This window comes from Neofelis nebulosa, chromosome 4 (genome assembly GCF_028018385.1).
Source record: "Neofelis nebulosa isolate mNeoNeb1 chromosome 4, mNeoNeb1.pri, whole genome shotgun sequence".
NCBI classification, from domain to species: Eukaryota; Metazoa; Chordata; class Mammalia; order Carnivora; family Felidae; genus Neofelis; species Neofelis nebulosa.
The window spans coordinates 7,122,856-7,137,312 of NC_080785.1; the positions used below are offsets into that span (position 1 = coordinate 7,122,856).

Below are 14,457 nucleotides of genomic sequence, written 5' to 3' on the forward strand. Positions count from 1 at the left end.
GGGGCCTGCGTGGTGGCCAGCTAGGTGGCATAGGGCAGCACCACGGGGACTCAACAGGCTCTTCTCCTGTCCCAGGAAACCTCCCCTTGGTGGAGGGACTTGAGCAAAGATCTCTAGGTGCCTCCCAGGATGAAGGCTCTGGTCCCTGGAAAAGGGCTGGGGCAATGGGGAGACTGGAGCAGGGATCCTCCTGGTGGCAGCAGAAAAAACCAGGTTAGGAGACCAGGTGTGGGAAACCCCTCTCTGGAGCAGAGGCAAGGTCGGGACTACTCCCTCGCACCTACAGAACACAAGGGCTATGAGGCCTTAGGCACAGCCTGGGAACACCCTCACTCTGAAGTGGAAACAACTTTACCGATCCAGTCCCCACACTAGAGGAGGGTAGGAACCCATCCAGGGCCACTCAGGCAGGAAAAAGGGCAAGGCCAGGGGCAGCCTTCCTCCTAAGCCCTTTGGAGGTACGAGGCTGTGACTTCAGAAGGGGCTGTCCCCCTAGAGTCGTGGAGAGGAGCCCAGACACCGGGGTCCCCAAGAGCGCAAGGGCACTCCCCCAGGTGGATCTCGGATAGGAATCCACCCCAGGTGTCCCTTCCGGGGGCAGGGGGGGCGGGGTCCTGAGGAGGCCTGGGTGCCAGTCACCTGGGCAGGCCTGCACGAAGCAGGGCTGGCTGCGGAGCCTATCGGACGGGCAGCTGCCCCCAGGCAGGGGAGGCCGCAGCAGGTCCCGGCGCTGGAAGGCGAGGCCCAGCCCACAGCTGCGGCTGCAGCTGCTCCAGCCAGACCAGGGCGCCAGCCCACAGTCCACTGCAAGGGGATGGGTGCGCAGGACTCAGAGGGGGCTCGTGCAGGAGCGGGGCCCTCAGAGGTGTCCCCTGGCCAGGTCCGTACCACAGCCGTCCTCGTCAGAGCCGTCCTGGCAGTCAGGCCGCAGGTCACAGCGTCGCTCGGCCGGCAGGCACTCACCGCTATCGCAGCTCAGCTGGCTCGGGGAGCAGAGGGCTTTCGAGGCCGGCAGCCCAGGCAGGGCCGTGGTGGGCACCGGGAAGGGCGCGGCGCTCGCTGCCAGCAAGGTGAGGGGAAGGGAGCCACATAAGTGATTCCTGACTGGGTGATACACTGAGCCCCTTCAACCTCGGGCCAAAAGCAGAACACACTTGTCAACCAGAGATCCTGCCCCTTCTTCCTCCTGAAGCTTCCCACGCTCAGTACAGCCTTCTGTCTACATGTGAGGGGGAGATCATGGGCTCTGGTCTGCACAGGCTCTCACCCAGCCTCTTTGCTTGTTAATGGCTCATGGGGGGTCTAGAAAGACATCAAGCTGTCTAGAACAACAGTTCCTTCCCTGGGGTAACCTCTTCCTGAATGCATGCTCCCTGGGGTGGCCCTTCCCTGATTGAGAGAGTAGGCTTTGAGCATAGTGATCTACTTTGGATGGATGGATGGATGGATGGATGGATGGATGGATGGATGGGTGGTGGAGGGATGAATGGATGGATTGATGGATGGATGGATATATGGATGGATGGGTGGGTGGATGGATGGATAGATGGATATATGGGTGGGTGGATAGATGGGTGGGTGGGTAGGTAGATGGATGGGTGGGTGGATGGATAGATGGATGGATAAGTGGATGGATGAATGGATGGATGGGTGGATAGGTAGATGGATGGGTGGGTGGATGAATGGATGGATGGGTGGGTGGGTAGGTAGATAGATGGGTGGGTGGATGTATGCATATATGGATGGATGGATGGATAGATGGTTAGATGAGTCTCCTCAAAAATCAGACAGGGTTTATGAAACAAGCCATGACCTAAGACCTACTGCATTTGCCCTCGTCACCATCCCCAAAGACACACACATTCCTAGCTGTTTTTACCCACTCAGGCTCTTTTCACTCTCTGCTACCCCTAGCCCCTCACAGTTCCTTCCCATATGAGCCAGGAATAGGGGGCAGAGACTTCTCCAAACCTAAAGCCCTCTGGTCACTGCTACCCACATGACTTCAAACCCTCCGGGGAGCCCTGCAGGGTCCCCTACTCACCACAGCGCCTCTCATCGGAGCCGTCCAGACAGTCCTCCCTCCCATCACACAGCTGCTCCCACTCCACGCAGCCCAGCACCTCACAGGGCACCTGGCCTGGGCTACACTGCACAGGTGGGAAGGGCGGCGGGGCGACACTCTGGCCTGTGGGCACCATCGCGGCCAGCTGACTGGACACCTGCCCACCACATCCCCCCTCCCTCAGCCCCCAGTCTCCCTCCTCCTGACATCTGGTGTGTGTGCCCCCACTTCCCGCCTCTCTTGGGATAATGGAAGAACAGTGAACTGCATCAGGAGACTTGGTCCTAGGCCTGATCCTACCAAAACTCTGACCTTACACTGTGGGATCTTGGGCAAAGCGGCTAACCTCCAGGGGCTTGTTTCTCCGACGGGGAGTTGTTCAGATGCATAGATTTAGCAGGCAGAAGACTGTAGAATCTTACCAGCAGGGGCCACTGGACTCGTGGGGTGCAGGGGGAGCTCTGTCATGGCTGTCGTTCCTGGTCTCAGGGCCTTGGCCTCAGGCTGGGAGGTCGCGGGGGTGGTCATGGTCTGCACAGATTCCCGAGGACTCAAGCGAGGAGCCTCGGAGTCTGGGACCTGCGTCACTGGCCCCTTCCCTGTGGGTGCAGAAGGAGAGAGGTGAGGCCCTCCAGCTCCCCTTCCGTGAGATGAAGCAGAAATGGGTTCTCCAAAGGGGTATCCAGGCTGTGGGTGGTGCAGGGTTGAGCACAGACCACACCACACCTTCTGAGGGACTTCAGACCACAAATGAGGTGGAACTTGGTAGTCCAAGGAGCACAAGAGGGTTTTAAATGAAAGCACAAAAGCGCTTAGTGTCAAGCTGAGATTTGTACCCTACTCTCAAGAAGCCACACACGGCAGCTTCCAAGAGGAACTGACAGCACAATGAGACATTCAAGTCTGCACCCGATGACCTCCTGGCAGCTACAGAGAAAAGGGGGTTCGAGATTCTCATTGCCCAACAAAGGATTAAGGTTATGACACAGCCAGTTTTCGAGAACCAGACTCAGCGTGACGTTAGAATTCATCACATAGCCTGCATCTTGCGGACTCAAGCGATGGTACAAGTTGCTTCGTCTGCTTTTCACAAAAAAGCACAGAAGGACGGGCCAGCCGGGCTCCTGGATGACTTTCGCTGGAACTCACGGGAAGGGGTCGAACTTAGACCTCTTATTCTTACAGATGGAAAAACAGAGCCCAGGGAGGTGGTGAGGCAAGCCAACATCTCCCAAAAGAGGAGGTCAGAGCCAAGCCACAGCCAGCTGACAGCCCCGCCCATTTCCGGCCTTGCTCTGAAGACAGCTCTCCTCAGGCTAACGTGCAGGTGAAAAGTCAGGCAGCCACAGGGAGGCTAGTACATGACCCTCAGGGAGCCCCTTCCTTGTCCTTGTCCTTGTCCATATACCAGGGAGACTGGTACATGACCCTCAGGGAGCCCCTTCCTTGTCCTTGTCCTTGTCCATATACCAGGGAGGCTGGTATATGACCCTCAGGGAGCCCCTTCCTTGTCCAGTTTAGGAACATGCTAACTTGGTGACCCCATGTTCCCTGTGCCCACTTAGAGACATGCGCGGCCAGCAAACCCTTCAGAAAGGGGTACGTGGCTGCATCCATAGGTGAACAGAGGGGGCACAGGCGGGGCCAGGCAGCACCCCGTAGCCCCAGGGAGCCCCTGTCCTGGCCAGGGGTCTGGAGAAGGCAACCATACTTCAGGGCACACGCTCAGCCCTGGGAACCAGTCTGGGGGATCCAACCCTACAGTCCGGGAGGGCGGGCAGGGGCAGGATTTAGCTAAGGTGTCCTCCACGGTGACCAAGTATTCCTTCTAGAAGCAATCCTGCTCCACTTAGGGATGTCAGGTGTCAGGAGACTGAATGCTGAGATGTAATAGCCCTCACCCTGAAGGGGTGGGCAGGGTGGGGGGCTGGGGATGGGGCTTAGAGTTTGGGTACATACCTGTGGGGGGTACAGATGACCCTCGCCAGGGACGCCAGCGTTCTGCATCTGCCAGACCCTGCAGAGGGAGAGGGGTCAGCTGCCCATACAGCGCAGGGCCCCGAGGGCAGTTCCACCTGAGAATAGGGACCTAGCTCTCATTGCCTTTGGGATGCACCTATGTCCCATGGCCCCTCCCCTGTCCCTGCAGCACAGGGCACAGCTGGGGGGTGGAGACTTACTTCCCTACAACACCTCTGGGCTGACACCCAGGGGCTATTCTCGCTGACCCACCTAGGATTCTGCTTCTGCTCTTGCCCCCCCAAACCCCATCTTCCCCCCAGTATCCACACAGATGGGCTTCAGCGCTATGGTCGCTCTCCCCTTGGGTCCCTGACCAGGCTGTTCTCCAGAGGGAGAGTGTCCACCCTTCATCTCCACATTGCAGACCCCACTGCCTCAGATGCCCCATCCTTCAAGCCTCTTCCAGGAAGCCTCTGGGGACCCTGGGGACAAGTAAGGCTTTTCCCACCTCTGAGTGTCTGATGCCCTGTTTCCAGCCCTGTGGGCATAACTTTGCCACCTGGGGGTGAAGGCCTCTCCTGTCTCCCAAACTCCTCCAGGCCAGGCACCTGCCCTGTGCTTCTCTGCCCCTCTGACCTCCAGCCCCCAGTCCAGCACCGGGCTGGCCCCCGGAAGGCTCACGGGCTGAAGCGGACTGCGAGAGCAGACCAGGGACACGTGGGGTGCGAAGAGAGGGAGAGTGCAGGGCGAGGGAACGTGGCTGCTGAGGCCCTGGGACCAGGGTTCCCCATGCCCCGCACCCCACCTGCTGGGCCTACAGCTCTCCACTCACCTTGCTGGGCTGGGGGAACAGCTGTCCGGGCAGGGTGGAGAGAGTTGGGGTCCCGGCTGTGGACCGGACTCTGGGAAGAAAAATAACCAAGGGGCTCCAGGGGTTCTCCCAGCTTCAGAGCCACCACCCAGGCAGGGGTGTCAGCGCTCCCAGGGTGGGCCCAGGGCAGGGCAGGGCAGGGCTGGGGCACTCCAAAAGGGCACGCCCACTAAGACTAGACAAAGGAGACATTATCCCAGTGGTTTTCAACGTATTAACCCCCCTGCAGGGCTTGTAAAACAGATTTCTGGGCCCCACCCTCGAGTGTCCGGCTCAGCCCGGCGGAGCTCGGGCCTGAGAATCTGCATTGCTAACAACTGTCAGGTGATGCTGCTGCTGCTGCTGGTCCAGGGGCCACATTTTGAGAACCAGTGACCTCCAGACTCTAGGAAAATGGCAGAGGATCCTAGAATCCCGTGGTGGGAAGGGGCCTCCAAAGGCACCCAGCTGCACCAACGCAGCACGCAAGGCCAGGGAAATAGTGCAGGACATCTCTCCCGTGGCTGACCCCCCCAAGGCTGAGCTGGGCACCCGTACCTGCCAGTGCCCGCGGGCAGGGGCACACAGCCCTCTTCATCAGAGCCATCTTCACAGTCCTTCATGCCATCACACGGGCCTCCCCTTGGGGCACACTCACCGCTGGCACAGCGGTGCCCAGCCCCTGGGCACAGGGGCGCCACCAGCGGGGACGCTGGTGGGAGGGGAGGGCTGAGGGCTCCTGTCCGCCCCTCTTCCCACTCCCCCCCCCCCATCCCACTGCCAGCCCCGCCCATACCTGGCTCACAGCCCAGCAGCTCCACCCACGGGGAGGTGCTGTGGTTGGTGTCACTGTGGGGGACACGGGGCCACACCCGGACATGCTGAGTCTGCACCATCTGGCCAAACATCCACACTGTGGGGGCCACTTCATCCAGGTTCTTAAGGAAAAGCTGCAGGAACAGGGGTGACTGTTCACCAGACCCGAACCTGCCTTTTCTCCGGACTGCCACCCGACCCTGCTGAGTGCCCCCGCCCAATCCGAGTCCCCCAGCCGTCAAGGCATGAAAAGCATGCTCTCCTGGCATTAATCACCAGGGTCCCTCAAGGCTGTGGGTTCTGGTCCTGGTTGTGGACCAGCAGGACCAGGTTGTGCCTGCTGGTGAGTCCCCAGGGCCTGGCTAGTGCCCCGTAAGAATCAAGAGGGAAGGAGCACCTGGATGGCTCAGCTGGTTGAGTGGCAGACTCTTGATTTTGACTCAGGGTCACGATCCCAGGGTCATGGGATCAAGCCCTTCATCAGGCTCCTCGCTAAGTGTGGAACCTGCTTAAGATTCTCTCTCTCTCTCTCTCTCTCTCTCTCTCTCTCTCTCTCTCCCTCTGCCCCTCCCTCCCTACCCCTCTACACACACGCATGTGCTCTCTCTCTCTCAAATAAGAAACAAAATTAAAAATTGGGGAGGGAAAAACCTTAAAAAAAAGAAGTAAGAGTGAACACATGGTGTAGACTGATCCCTCCTGCTTCATGAGGCTTGTCTCCCTGGGGAGGATGTAAACCCCCAGGGCAGGGCTGGGTCCCAGCTGCTCTTGACATGGCCTCTGAAATCCTCAGTGAACTTGATGTCCCCTGACTCCCCTCCCTCCACAGAGCTTTGCACACCTGCCCCACGCCAGAGCCACTTGGATAGCTCCTGACGCCCTACTAATGACAGGTGTTCAATGAGCCTCCAATATAAGAATGTTCTTCGGGGACACCGGAAGGCCCTTGGGGACAAAGACGGTGGGATTCGCAAAGAGGCATGTGGGTCACTGGCCCAGGAGGCTCGAGTGGCAGTACCTTGGCTGGGGGCAGGATGCCAGGCAGGATGTCACTATAGTTGTGCCAGTGTAGACCATCAATGCTGAACTGCAGCAAGGCCAAGGACCCAGTCTCCTGCACTATGATGCCTAGAGCGTGGGCCGGGGGGAGGGAGGGGGCGAGGGGGAGGCGGGGGGGTCAGAGCTGAGAGAGTGAACCCCAGCCCCCGCCTCCCATTACTACCCCATCCCAAGCCCCGCCCCATCACCGCCCAGTCCCCCCCAGCCCTGCCCCCCATCACCGCCCCACCCCCAGCCCCGCCCCCATCACCGCCAGTCCCTCCTGCCCCGCCCCCACCGCACTGACCAGTGAGGTTCCTGGGCAGCATCAGGTCCAGCTGCAGGTAGGGGGGCAGAGTGTGCCGCTGAGTGCGAGTGTTCTGGATCATGCTCCCGCCCCGATAGCCAGGCCCCCTGGTGGGAGCCCCCAAGAGGGCAGCCTGGGTGGGGAGCTCCAGCTGCAGGTTTTCCTTGGGAAGTCCGGCCAGGCCCAGCGGAGAATAGCAGGGGTCTGGGTGCAGAAGAGAGAGGGGCTGGAGTGCAAGGGAAGAGGGTGGCGGGTGCCTGCCAGGGACATAGTCAGGAAGTCACAAGGGGGGCTGAGGGATGCAAAGGGCCCCATGGTTGACCTCGACTTGGGCTGGAAGGGTGGTCCAGAGAGAGCAGAGTCAAACAGGCAACCTAAGCCAGGATGACTTCCAGATCCTTAGGATAACCATCCTCCCCATGGAAGGCAGGGATAAATTGCAGCGTTCCTGCCTCCTCTTTTAGGCTGGGCAAACCCTGGGTGGTAATTCCTCTCTGACCTACAACCGCATGTGGCCCTCACCTCCAGGTGGAGGCAGAACGTAGGTGACCAGACGGGGTCCGATCTGGGGACTGAAGGCTGGAGAAGGGGCAGGAGTGGCCATGGCGAGGATCGTCTGGTTCTCACCTGTGTGGGGAGACTCAAGGTTCAAGAGGGAGAGACCTGCAGATAGGCTCACACTAGCCCCAAGCCCCACACCCAGGCCTCTCCCCACCCCTTGCAGCACTTTCTCCCTCAGGACTTTCCAGGAGCCCCCAGAACAACCTCCCAGCTGGGAAAGGCCTGTTCTCCTTCCCTTGGCATGAACTGGGGGTTTTCACTTCCACTGAGTATTTAGAAATAGAAAACCTTTCTGAGCACTAGAAAAGGGTATCTCTGGATGGAAGCACCCCTGTGGGCTGGAGTCTAGCTCCCGCTTGCCAACTTGCACAGTGAACAATCTGTACAACTGTGAGTGCTGGCCCTCCTCTAACCTCAGCAGCCTGTAGGTGCACTTTTAGGAGCAGGAATCTAGACCCATAAACGCATTCACTTTCAAGCCTTTGTGTTTTTCTGTTTCGTTTATAACTCAGTTTCCAAGCAAAAATGCTCTTGAAAAAGTTGAACTTTGTCTTGGTTCCTCTTAGGAGAAAGGCCAGGAACCAGATCTGACCCAGCTGAACCAGAGAAAAGAAAGCACCCTCGACGGGGAGGCAGAATTCTAGCCCAAAAAAGACAGAAGAGACCTGATCTCAGGAGGACAGAGACAAGCCCTTCCACCCAGAGGGCCCCTTCCTTCCCCAGTATCCAGGACTCAGGCTCCCTCCAGCCGGGGCTGGGGTAGCCACGGATCCCCCCTCCTCCCCCCCACCCCGCTCAATGCTGCCACCTGGGGCTCCCTCTGAGTCCTCACCATCCTCCTCCCTGCCATTCCCCAGACCCACTCACCACCAGGGAGGGCACAGTGGCAACACGAGTCTCCCATTCCCTCCACCAGGACCCAGTCCTGCGGACACAAGAGTCAGGCTGGACAAGCTGAGCCGGCCACCTGCCAACCTCCGACCCAGCCTATCGGGCCCACTGGAAACGCTGGCCGCTACACAATGCCCCTCCCACTGCCCCGCCCCCAGGCCCCTATGCCCCCTCACCTGGGGGCAGCCGCCCCGTGGGCAGTAGGGGGAGCAGCGCACGGTGCTGTTGTGCAGACACTGGCAGACTCCGCAGGGGCCCTCTCGCCAGCGCTCCCCTACGCTGCGGACCCGGCCCCGCTGCTCACAGCCCTCACACGGCTCCGTCCGGCACCTGGAAGAAGGGCCGCCACTTGCCGGGTGAGTGGGCTCGCCTAGGCAACCAGCCCGTCCTGGTGTGCCCGGAGTGAGCGGTCTCCCAGGACTTGGGACTTTCAGTGATAAAACCGGGAAAAGTCCTGGACCAGCTGCGATGCTTGGTCTCCCTACCTCCTGACTCCCAGCCCTGCACCCCAGAAACTGCAACTGGCCCAAGAAAGGGGTGTGGAAGCAATCTGTGCCAAGACCCTAGCCAGTGGAGCCCATTTCAGAGGGGGCGTGGTGGGCAGATCTGGCTCACCCCCTCAGTACCTCCCTTCAGCGACCTTCAGAGGCACAGGGTGCAAACCAGAGGACCCATACTTGCCCCTAGACTTGTGGGCTCCCTATACCCCTCTTTTGGACCTTGAGAGCCTAAAACTGATGCAGAAGAAGGCCAGATATTCTCCCAAAGAGGCGCTGGGAGTCCTGGTGTTTAGACTAATAGGGCTCAGAGTAGGAGAGGTTCCTCATTTGGAGTCCATGGTAGCTGTGGAAGTATCTCAAGAAAGGGCACACCAGCAGCTTCCTACCTGGGCGCTGGAGGTGAGAGGTAAAGGTCTCTGTGGGTCCCTGGGGTGGGTGCAAGTACCTGCGGGCCTTGCGGTGGATGCCCCGGCACTGGCGACCTTGGCCCAAGAGGGGGGGGTTGTTGGGGCTCCGGAAGGACCACTGGATGCTCTGGCTCCCGCAGGGGCCCAGGCACTCAACCCAGGGGGACCAGGATGACCAGCCACAGTTCACTGCGGGAGAACCAAGAGTCAGGGGTCAGAGGAGGGCTGGGTGCCCAGCTGGGTAGTCTGGGAGGGGACAAGGACCCCTCGGGAAGGGTCAAGGGTGGGGCCTCACCAGCACAATCTGGATCGGGCCGACAGCGTTGGGGCCGCCCATCCTGGCAGATGCACAGCTGGCAGCTGGCTTTGATGCGCTGCCCAGGCCAGTAGCGGGTGCCATCCACCAGACAGGGGCACTGCCGGGGCCATACACACTGCCCCTCACTGCCCAGCACCTGTCCGGCAGGGCACCAGCAGCCTAGAGAAGGCCCAGGGTGAGGCTTCCCTGCAGAGCATTCAGCCTCCACAGACACACCGGCCACAACCTGGGCCCAGAGCCGCCCCCCGCCCCCCGCCCTTACCTGGGCTGCTGCAGGGCTGGTCAGCCGAGCACACAGCCCGACCAGAGACTTCATCGCAAGTCAGAGGACAGGGAGCACAGGGCCAGAACACCAGCTGCCCGGAGCAGGTGGCATTGAGGCAGCCGTCCCGAGGGCAGGGCCCTGAGAGAAAATCAGAACCACGGTTCGGAACGGTGGGTCGGTCCCCTGCCGAAACAAGCCACCTCCCAGCCGTGCCCTCCTTCCTCGCACTCACTGGTCTGGTGGGTGGAGTGAGAGCCCCCGGGCAGCATGGCGCAGGTCCGGCCCCCATTCTGGGGTGGGTGACACTGCCGCTGCCGGGTCATGGTGCCCGTGCATGGCTCAGAGCACGGGGACCAGGGAGACCAAGAGGTCCATTCAGCATCCACTGTGAGGAGAAGGGGCAGGACAAGTGGGAGGAGGGGGGCATGAGGCCAGTCTGAGAGCCCCGTGATCTTCCTCTCCCTTGCTCTCTCTGGGCCGCCGCCCGCCCCCTGGCCCTCCCGGGTACCCCAGGCCCCTCACCGGGGCAGGCGGCCGTGAAGCAGGCCTGAGTCTGGTGCTCGGGGCCTGGGCAGTGCTGCAGCACCGGGAGACTAGGTGGGGAGCAGTGGCGGCTCCGGGCCTGCACCCCAGGCCCACACGTCCTGCTGCATGGCCCCCACGGGTCCCAGGGGCTCCAGGCCCCACAGCCCTGCTCTTCTGGGGAAGGCCCTGCCATCCCTGCCAATTCACAGTCAGGCTGCCCGTCACACACCTGGGGAGGGAACAGGATCAAAGTTCCTTTCAAGTCAGGTGGCATAATGGCTCTGCCTGTGCCACCCCCTTCCCCCCTCCCTCCTTCCCTCTCTCACCAGCTGGAAACTGATGCACAGGCCATCAGGGCAGGAGTATTCCGGGCAGGGAACCTTTGTCCTGTTGGGGCCTCCTGGGGCTGTCATCCCCTCTGAGGGGAAGAGAAGAGAAAACAGTAAGACGAGAACTCCCCCCCCCCCCCCCCCGCCAGCCCCCACCAGCCTTGGCCTTCATCAGGGGAACCGTGTCCATACCGCAGCCCAGCTCATCCTCGCCCTGGGAACAGTCAGAGATCCCATCACAGAGCTGCTCGGGGCTCAGGCACAGCTGGGGAGCCAAACCACAGGAGAAGAGGCCACCGCAGGGGGGCAGCTGGGTGGAGCCTGTGGGCACCCGGAGAGTGTCCTGTTGGGCTCCTGCCCCTCCCACCCTCTCTCTGCAGAGGGGTTGGCAGGGGGAGCCAAGAGTACTGGAAGGGGAGGGCAAGGAGAAGGCTGAGCCTACACGGAACCTGAACCTGGCTCAAAGACACCTTGGGAGGGGTCCAGAAGGGGCAGACGGACCTGGGGAGGCACTGGAGCCGGTGGACAGCTGCCCCCTCCTCCCAGGGTGAGGTGGCCAGGACAGGAAGGGCTGACATGCAGGGGCACAAAGGGAACTCCCAGGTCTGGTGGGGTGGAGCTGGAGGGGTAGCCCTCCAAACAGGCCCACTCCCCACGCTGCTGAGCCACTGCCCATCCTCGTGTCCCTTCTGGCCCAAATGCGGGCAAAGACAAAAGCCTCTTTCTTCTTTCCCCTGGGGAGGGGGGGGGGGTGGGAGGGGAGGGCAAAGTCTTCAAAGAGAATTTGGGGAAAAAGATCAAAGGACACTCTGAGGTCGCAGCCCCAAGTCGCTCCCTAGCCTGCAGCCCACCGCGGGGGGGTGGGGGGGGTGGTGGGGAGGGGAGAAGACACGGCCCCGAGGCGGCCCAGGCTCTCACCGCAGGCCTCTGGGCTCTCGTCCGAGCCGTCGGGGCAGTGCGGCACACCGTCGCACAGCTGTGCGGGGGACACGCAGTGCGGGCCGCGGGCGCAGGGCGCGTGGTGCGGCGCGCAGGACCAGCCGCAGCCGCGCTCGTCGCTGCCGTCGGCGCAGTCCTCCTCGCGGTCGCAGCGCCAGCCCCGCGGGGCGCACTCGCCGCTGCTGCACGGAAACTCGAGGGGGCCGCAGGGGGGCGCTGCGGCGGGCACCCGCGCTAGACCCGGCCCGCCCGGCCCCTCCACCGCCCGGCCCCTCCACCGCCGCCGCCCGCCTCCCGGTGCCCGCCCTTCCCGCCCCCTTCCCGAGCCCGGACTGCCCCCACCTCCCCACGTCCCGTCGCTCCCGCCCGTTTGCTCCCTGACTGGTTTCCCAAAACCTCTCCTCTCGTCCAGGCATTCCACTGACCACCCCAACCACCTCACCTCAGCGGTTGGGGGCGCGGGGGCACGTCCGCAAGTAAGATCTGGACTCTTCCAGTCCCTCTTAAACCCCCTTCCCTTTGTGCATTCTGGTGTCTTCAGGAGGCTGCGTCTGTGCCAGCCCCAATGCCCCAATGCCTCCCTCTGAGGCGCCCTCCCCACTCTTCTTTCCCAGGCCTCGGGACTGCAGTTTTCTTACCCCTTTTCCTCCAGGACACTCACCAGGGCTGGCACTGGCCAGGGGAGTTGGTGCAGTCTCCCCAGAGCCAGCGGAGGGGCCCGGCAAAGTGCCAGCCGGGGGAGTGGGCAGCGAAAGGAAGGGGCAGTGCCCGGGTCCCTCATCGGCTCCATCTGGGCAGTCCCAGGTTCCGTCACACAGCAGGATGGCCCCCACGCAGGTGCCATCGACACAGGACACCTCCCCAGGAGTGCAATTCAGCTGCCCTGCAGCCAGAGAAAGGAGGAGCTGGTCCCAAACGCTGCCCTGTAATCCCACTGTTTGGGGTGCCCCTGTGCACACATTACAGGTGCCGGCTTCCCAGCAGGAGCCTGAATTGGTGGAGGAGGGGAGGCAGGAAGGTTGGGGCTCACAAGACAAGGGGGTGAGGGGGGTGGGAGGGGGGTGCCTTGTGGACTGGAGTCCAGAGCGGAGACCACCCACCCAGACAGGCCTCCTCATCGGCAGCGTCGGGACAGTCGGGATGTCCGTCACAGAGCAGGGCGGGGGGCAGGCAGCGCCCATCAGCACAGGCCAGCGAGTCGTGGGGGCACGGGCAGCCCTGCTCATCCGTCCCATCTCCACAGTCGTCCCGCCCGTCACAGAGCAGGGCCAGGGGCAGGCAGCGGCCGGAGCTGCAAGACATCTGCCCCTCCCCACAGCCTGGGGTGGCACAGCCTGGCATGGGGCAAGCAGGCAGGGGCAAGATGACAAAGGGTCCTAGAGAAGCCCCTGACCCTGAAAAGACCAGAACAGCCCTGCCCGCCAGCCATCGCTGCCGGCGATGTGAGCAGCAGCTCAGGAAACCGTTCAGTTACGCATAGGAGACACCCGCACAGTAGGAGAGACCCATCACTCAGTCACTGCCCCCCACAGACGAGGACACTCACCCTCCTCGTCCGAGCCATCGCCACAGTCATCCTGGTTGTCACAAAGCCACCCGTGGTGCACACAGTGCCCACTCTCCTGGCACAGGGCCTCTCCCTCCACACAGCCGGGCACCGGCTCCTCACAGCGGGTCCTGCCACTCCCGCAAAGCCACTGACTTTCCTGGCATGTGCTGAGCACACAGCGTCCCGGGATCAGCCACAGAGCTGGGCTTTGGCAACTCAGGGGCATGGGGCTCCCCTGAGCCACCCCCCCTCCACACTCACCAGTTCCCACAGTCCTTCTGCAGCACAGTCCCCGGGGGGAAAAAGCTGCCCCCTGACTCACAGGGGCAGGAAGCTGGTTCTAGGCAGACTCCTCCTGGGATCACAGAGGGTAGGACTGGAGCAAAAGGGGCACAGCAGCCCCTAGTGCCAGCCTTGTCACCCAGGCCTTGTGGCTCTCTTCCCCCTCCCAGGGTCCCCTCCCCTCTGCCTCTTCTGACCCTACACACCATGGAACAGAGTCCCCTCGGGGCAGAAGCAGCCCTCCACGCAGGCGACAGCCTGGCAGTGCCACCCAGGTTCAGGACCATGGTCATGGCAGGTGGGGGGGCATATGGGGCCACAGGCCTCATACACCTGGCCCCCTTCACACTGCAGAGCTGGGTGGAGAAGAGAGAGGCTTGGGTCACTGAGGTGCAACGGCACCAGGATGCAACAAGCAGGCGAGCCAGCCCAAGCGGATACTCATGGAGGGCACGGGGGTGCACGGCGTAGACTCTTGCTGAGCCCCTCCCAAGGCCGTTGGCAACATGACAGTTCTATAGGAAAGCAACCTTGCCCGTCTGGTTCATCTACGACAGCGTGAACACCACACATATTTGCCTTTGAATGAACGCATGGTTTGCTGGCAGGCCAGGGGGAGCACCCATGAAGGAGCGGAATGGGCGGTGGGATTGGGCATCGGGGACCCAGGGCAGGGCACACTCACGGCAGAGCTCCTGGCTGCGCCAGCGCACAAAGAGCCCATGCCGGGCACACTCATCTGCATACGTGGCAATGGCCGAGCAGAGACACTCACAGTCACCCCCCGAATCACAGCTGTGGAAGGGATTGTTCAGCCCCTGGGCCCCCTCCCCACCCCAAACCTACCCATTC

General features: G+C 61.9%; 1 protein-coding gene across 1 annotated transcript in view; it reads right to left on the reverse strand.

The window, feature by feature from the left end:
- The window catches only part of LOC131508394 (SCO-spondin-like), a 56,892-nt gene that overhangs the window by 28,624 nt on the left and 13,811 nt on the right, over positions 1 to 14,457 (reverse strand). The window contains exons 25-51 of the mRNA XM_058723483.1: positions 14,291 to 14,400; positions 13,812 to 13,961; positions 13,585 to 13,678; positions 13,321 to 13,490; positions 12,875 to 13,108; positions 12,436 to 12,657; positions 11,754 to 11,990; positions 11,028 to 11,156; positions 10,833 to 10,924; positions 10,504 to 10,735; positions 10,214 to 10,366; positions 9,979 to 10,119; positions 9,693 to 9,875; positions 9,436 to 9,586; positions 8,667 to 8,820; positions 8,467 to 8,524; positions 7,561 to 7,665; positions 7,039 to 7,242; positions 6,712 to 6,821; positions 5,674 to 5,827; positions 5,436 to 5,589; positions 4,860 to 4,929; positions 4,025 to 4,082; positions 2,488 to 2,664; positions 2,045 to 2,188; positions 889 to 1,059; positions 640 to 804 (exon numbers count right to left, since the gene is read on the reverse strand). Coding sequence (XP_058579466.1) covers positions 640 to 804; positions 889 to 1,059; positions 2,045 to 2,188; positions 2,488 to 2,664; positions 4,025 to 4,082; positions 4,860 to 4,929; positions 5,436 to 5,589; positions 5,674 to 5,827; positions 6,712 to 6,821; positions 7,039 to 7,242; positions 7,561 to 7,665; positions 8,467 to 8,524; positions 8,667 to 8,820; positions 9,436 to 9,586; positions 9,693 to 9,875; positions 9,979 to 10,119; positions 10,214 to 10,366; positions 10,504 to 10,735; positions 10,833 to 10,924; positions 11,028 to 11,156; positions 11,754 to 11,990; positions 12,436 to 12,657; positions 12,875 to 13,108; positions 13,321 to 13,490; positions 13,585 to 13,678; positions 13,812 to 13,961; positions 14,291 to 14,400 — 4,022 coding nt within the window. The remainder of the gene's footprint in view (positions 1 to 639; positions 805 to 888; positions 1,060 to 2,044; positions 2,189 to 2,487; positions 2,665 to 4,024; positions 4,083 to 4,859; positions 4,930 to 5,435; positions 5,590 to 5,673; positions 5,828 to 6,711; positions 6,822 to 7,038; positions 7,243 to 7,560; positions 7,666 to 8,466; positions 8,525 to 8,666; positions 8,821 to 9,435; positions 9,587 to 9,692; positions 9,876 to 9,978; positions 10,120 to 10,213; positions 10,367 to 10,503; positions 10,736 to 10,832; positions 10,925 to 11,027; positions 11,157 to 11,753; positions 11,991 to 12,435; positions 12,658 to 12,874; positions 13,109 to 13,320; positions 13,491 to 13,584; positions 13,679 to 13,811; positions 13,962 to 14,290; positions 14,401 to 14,457) is intronic.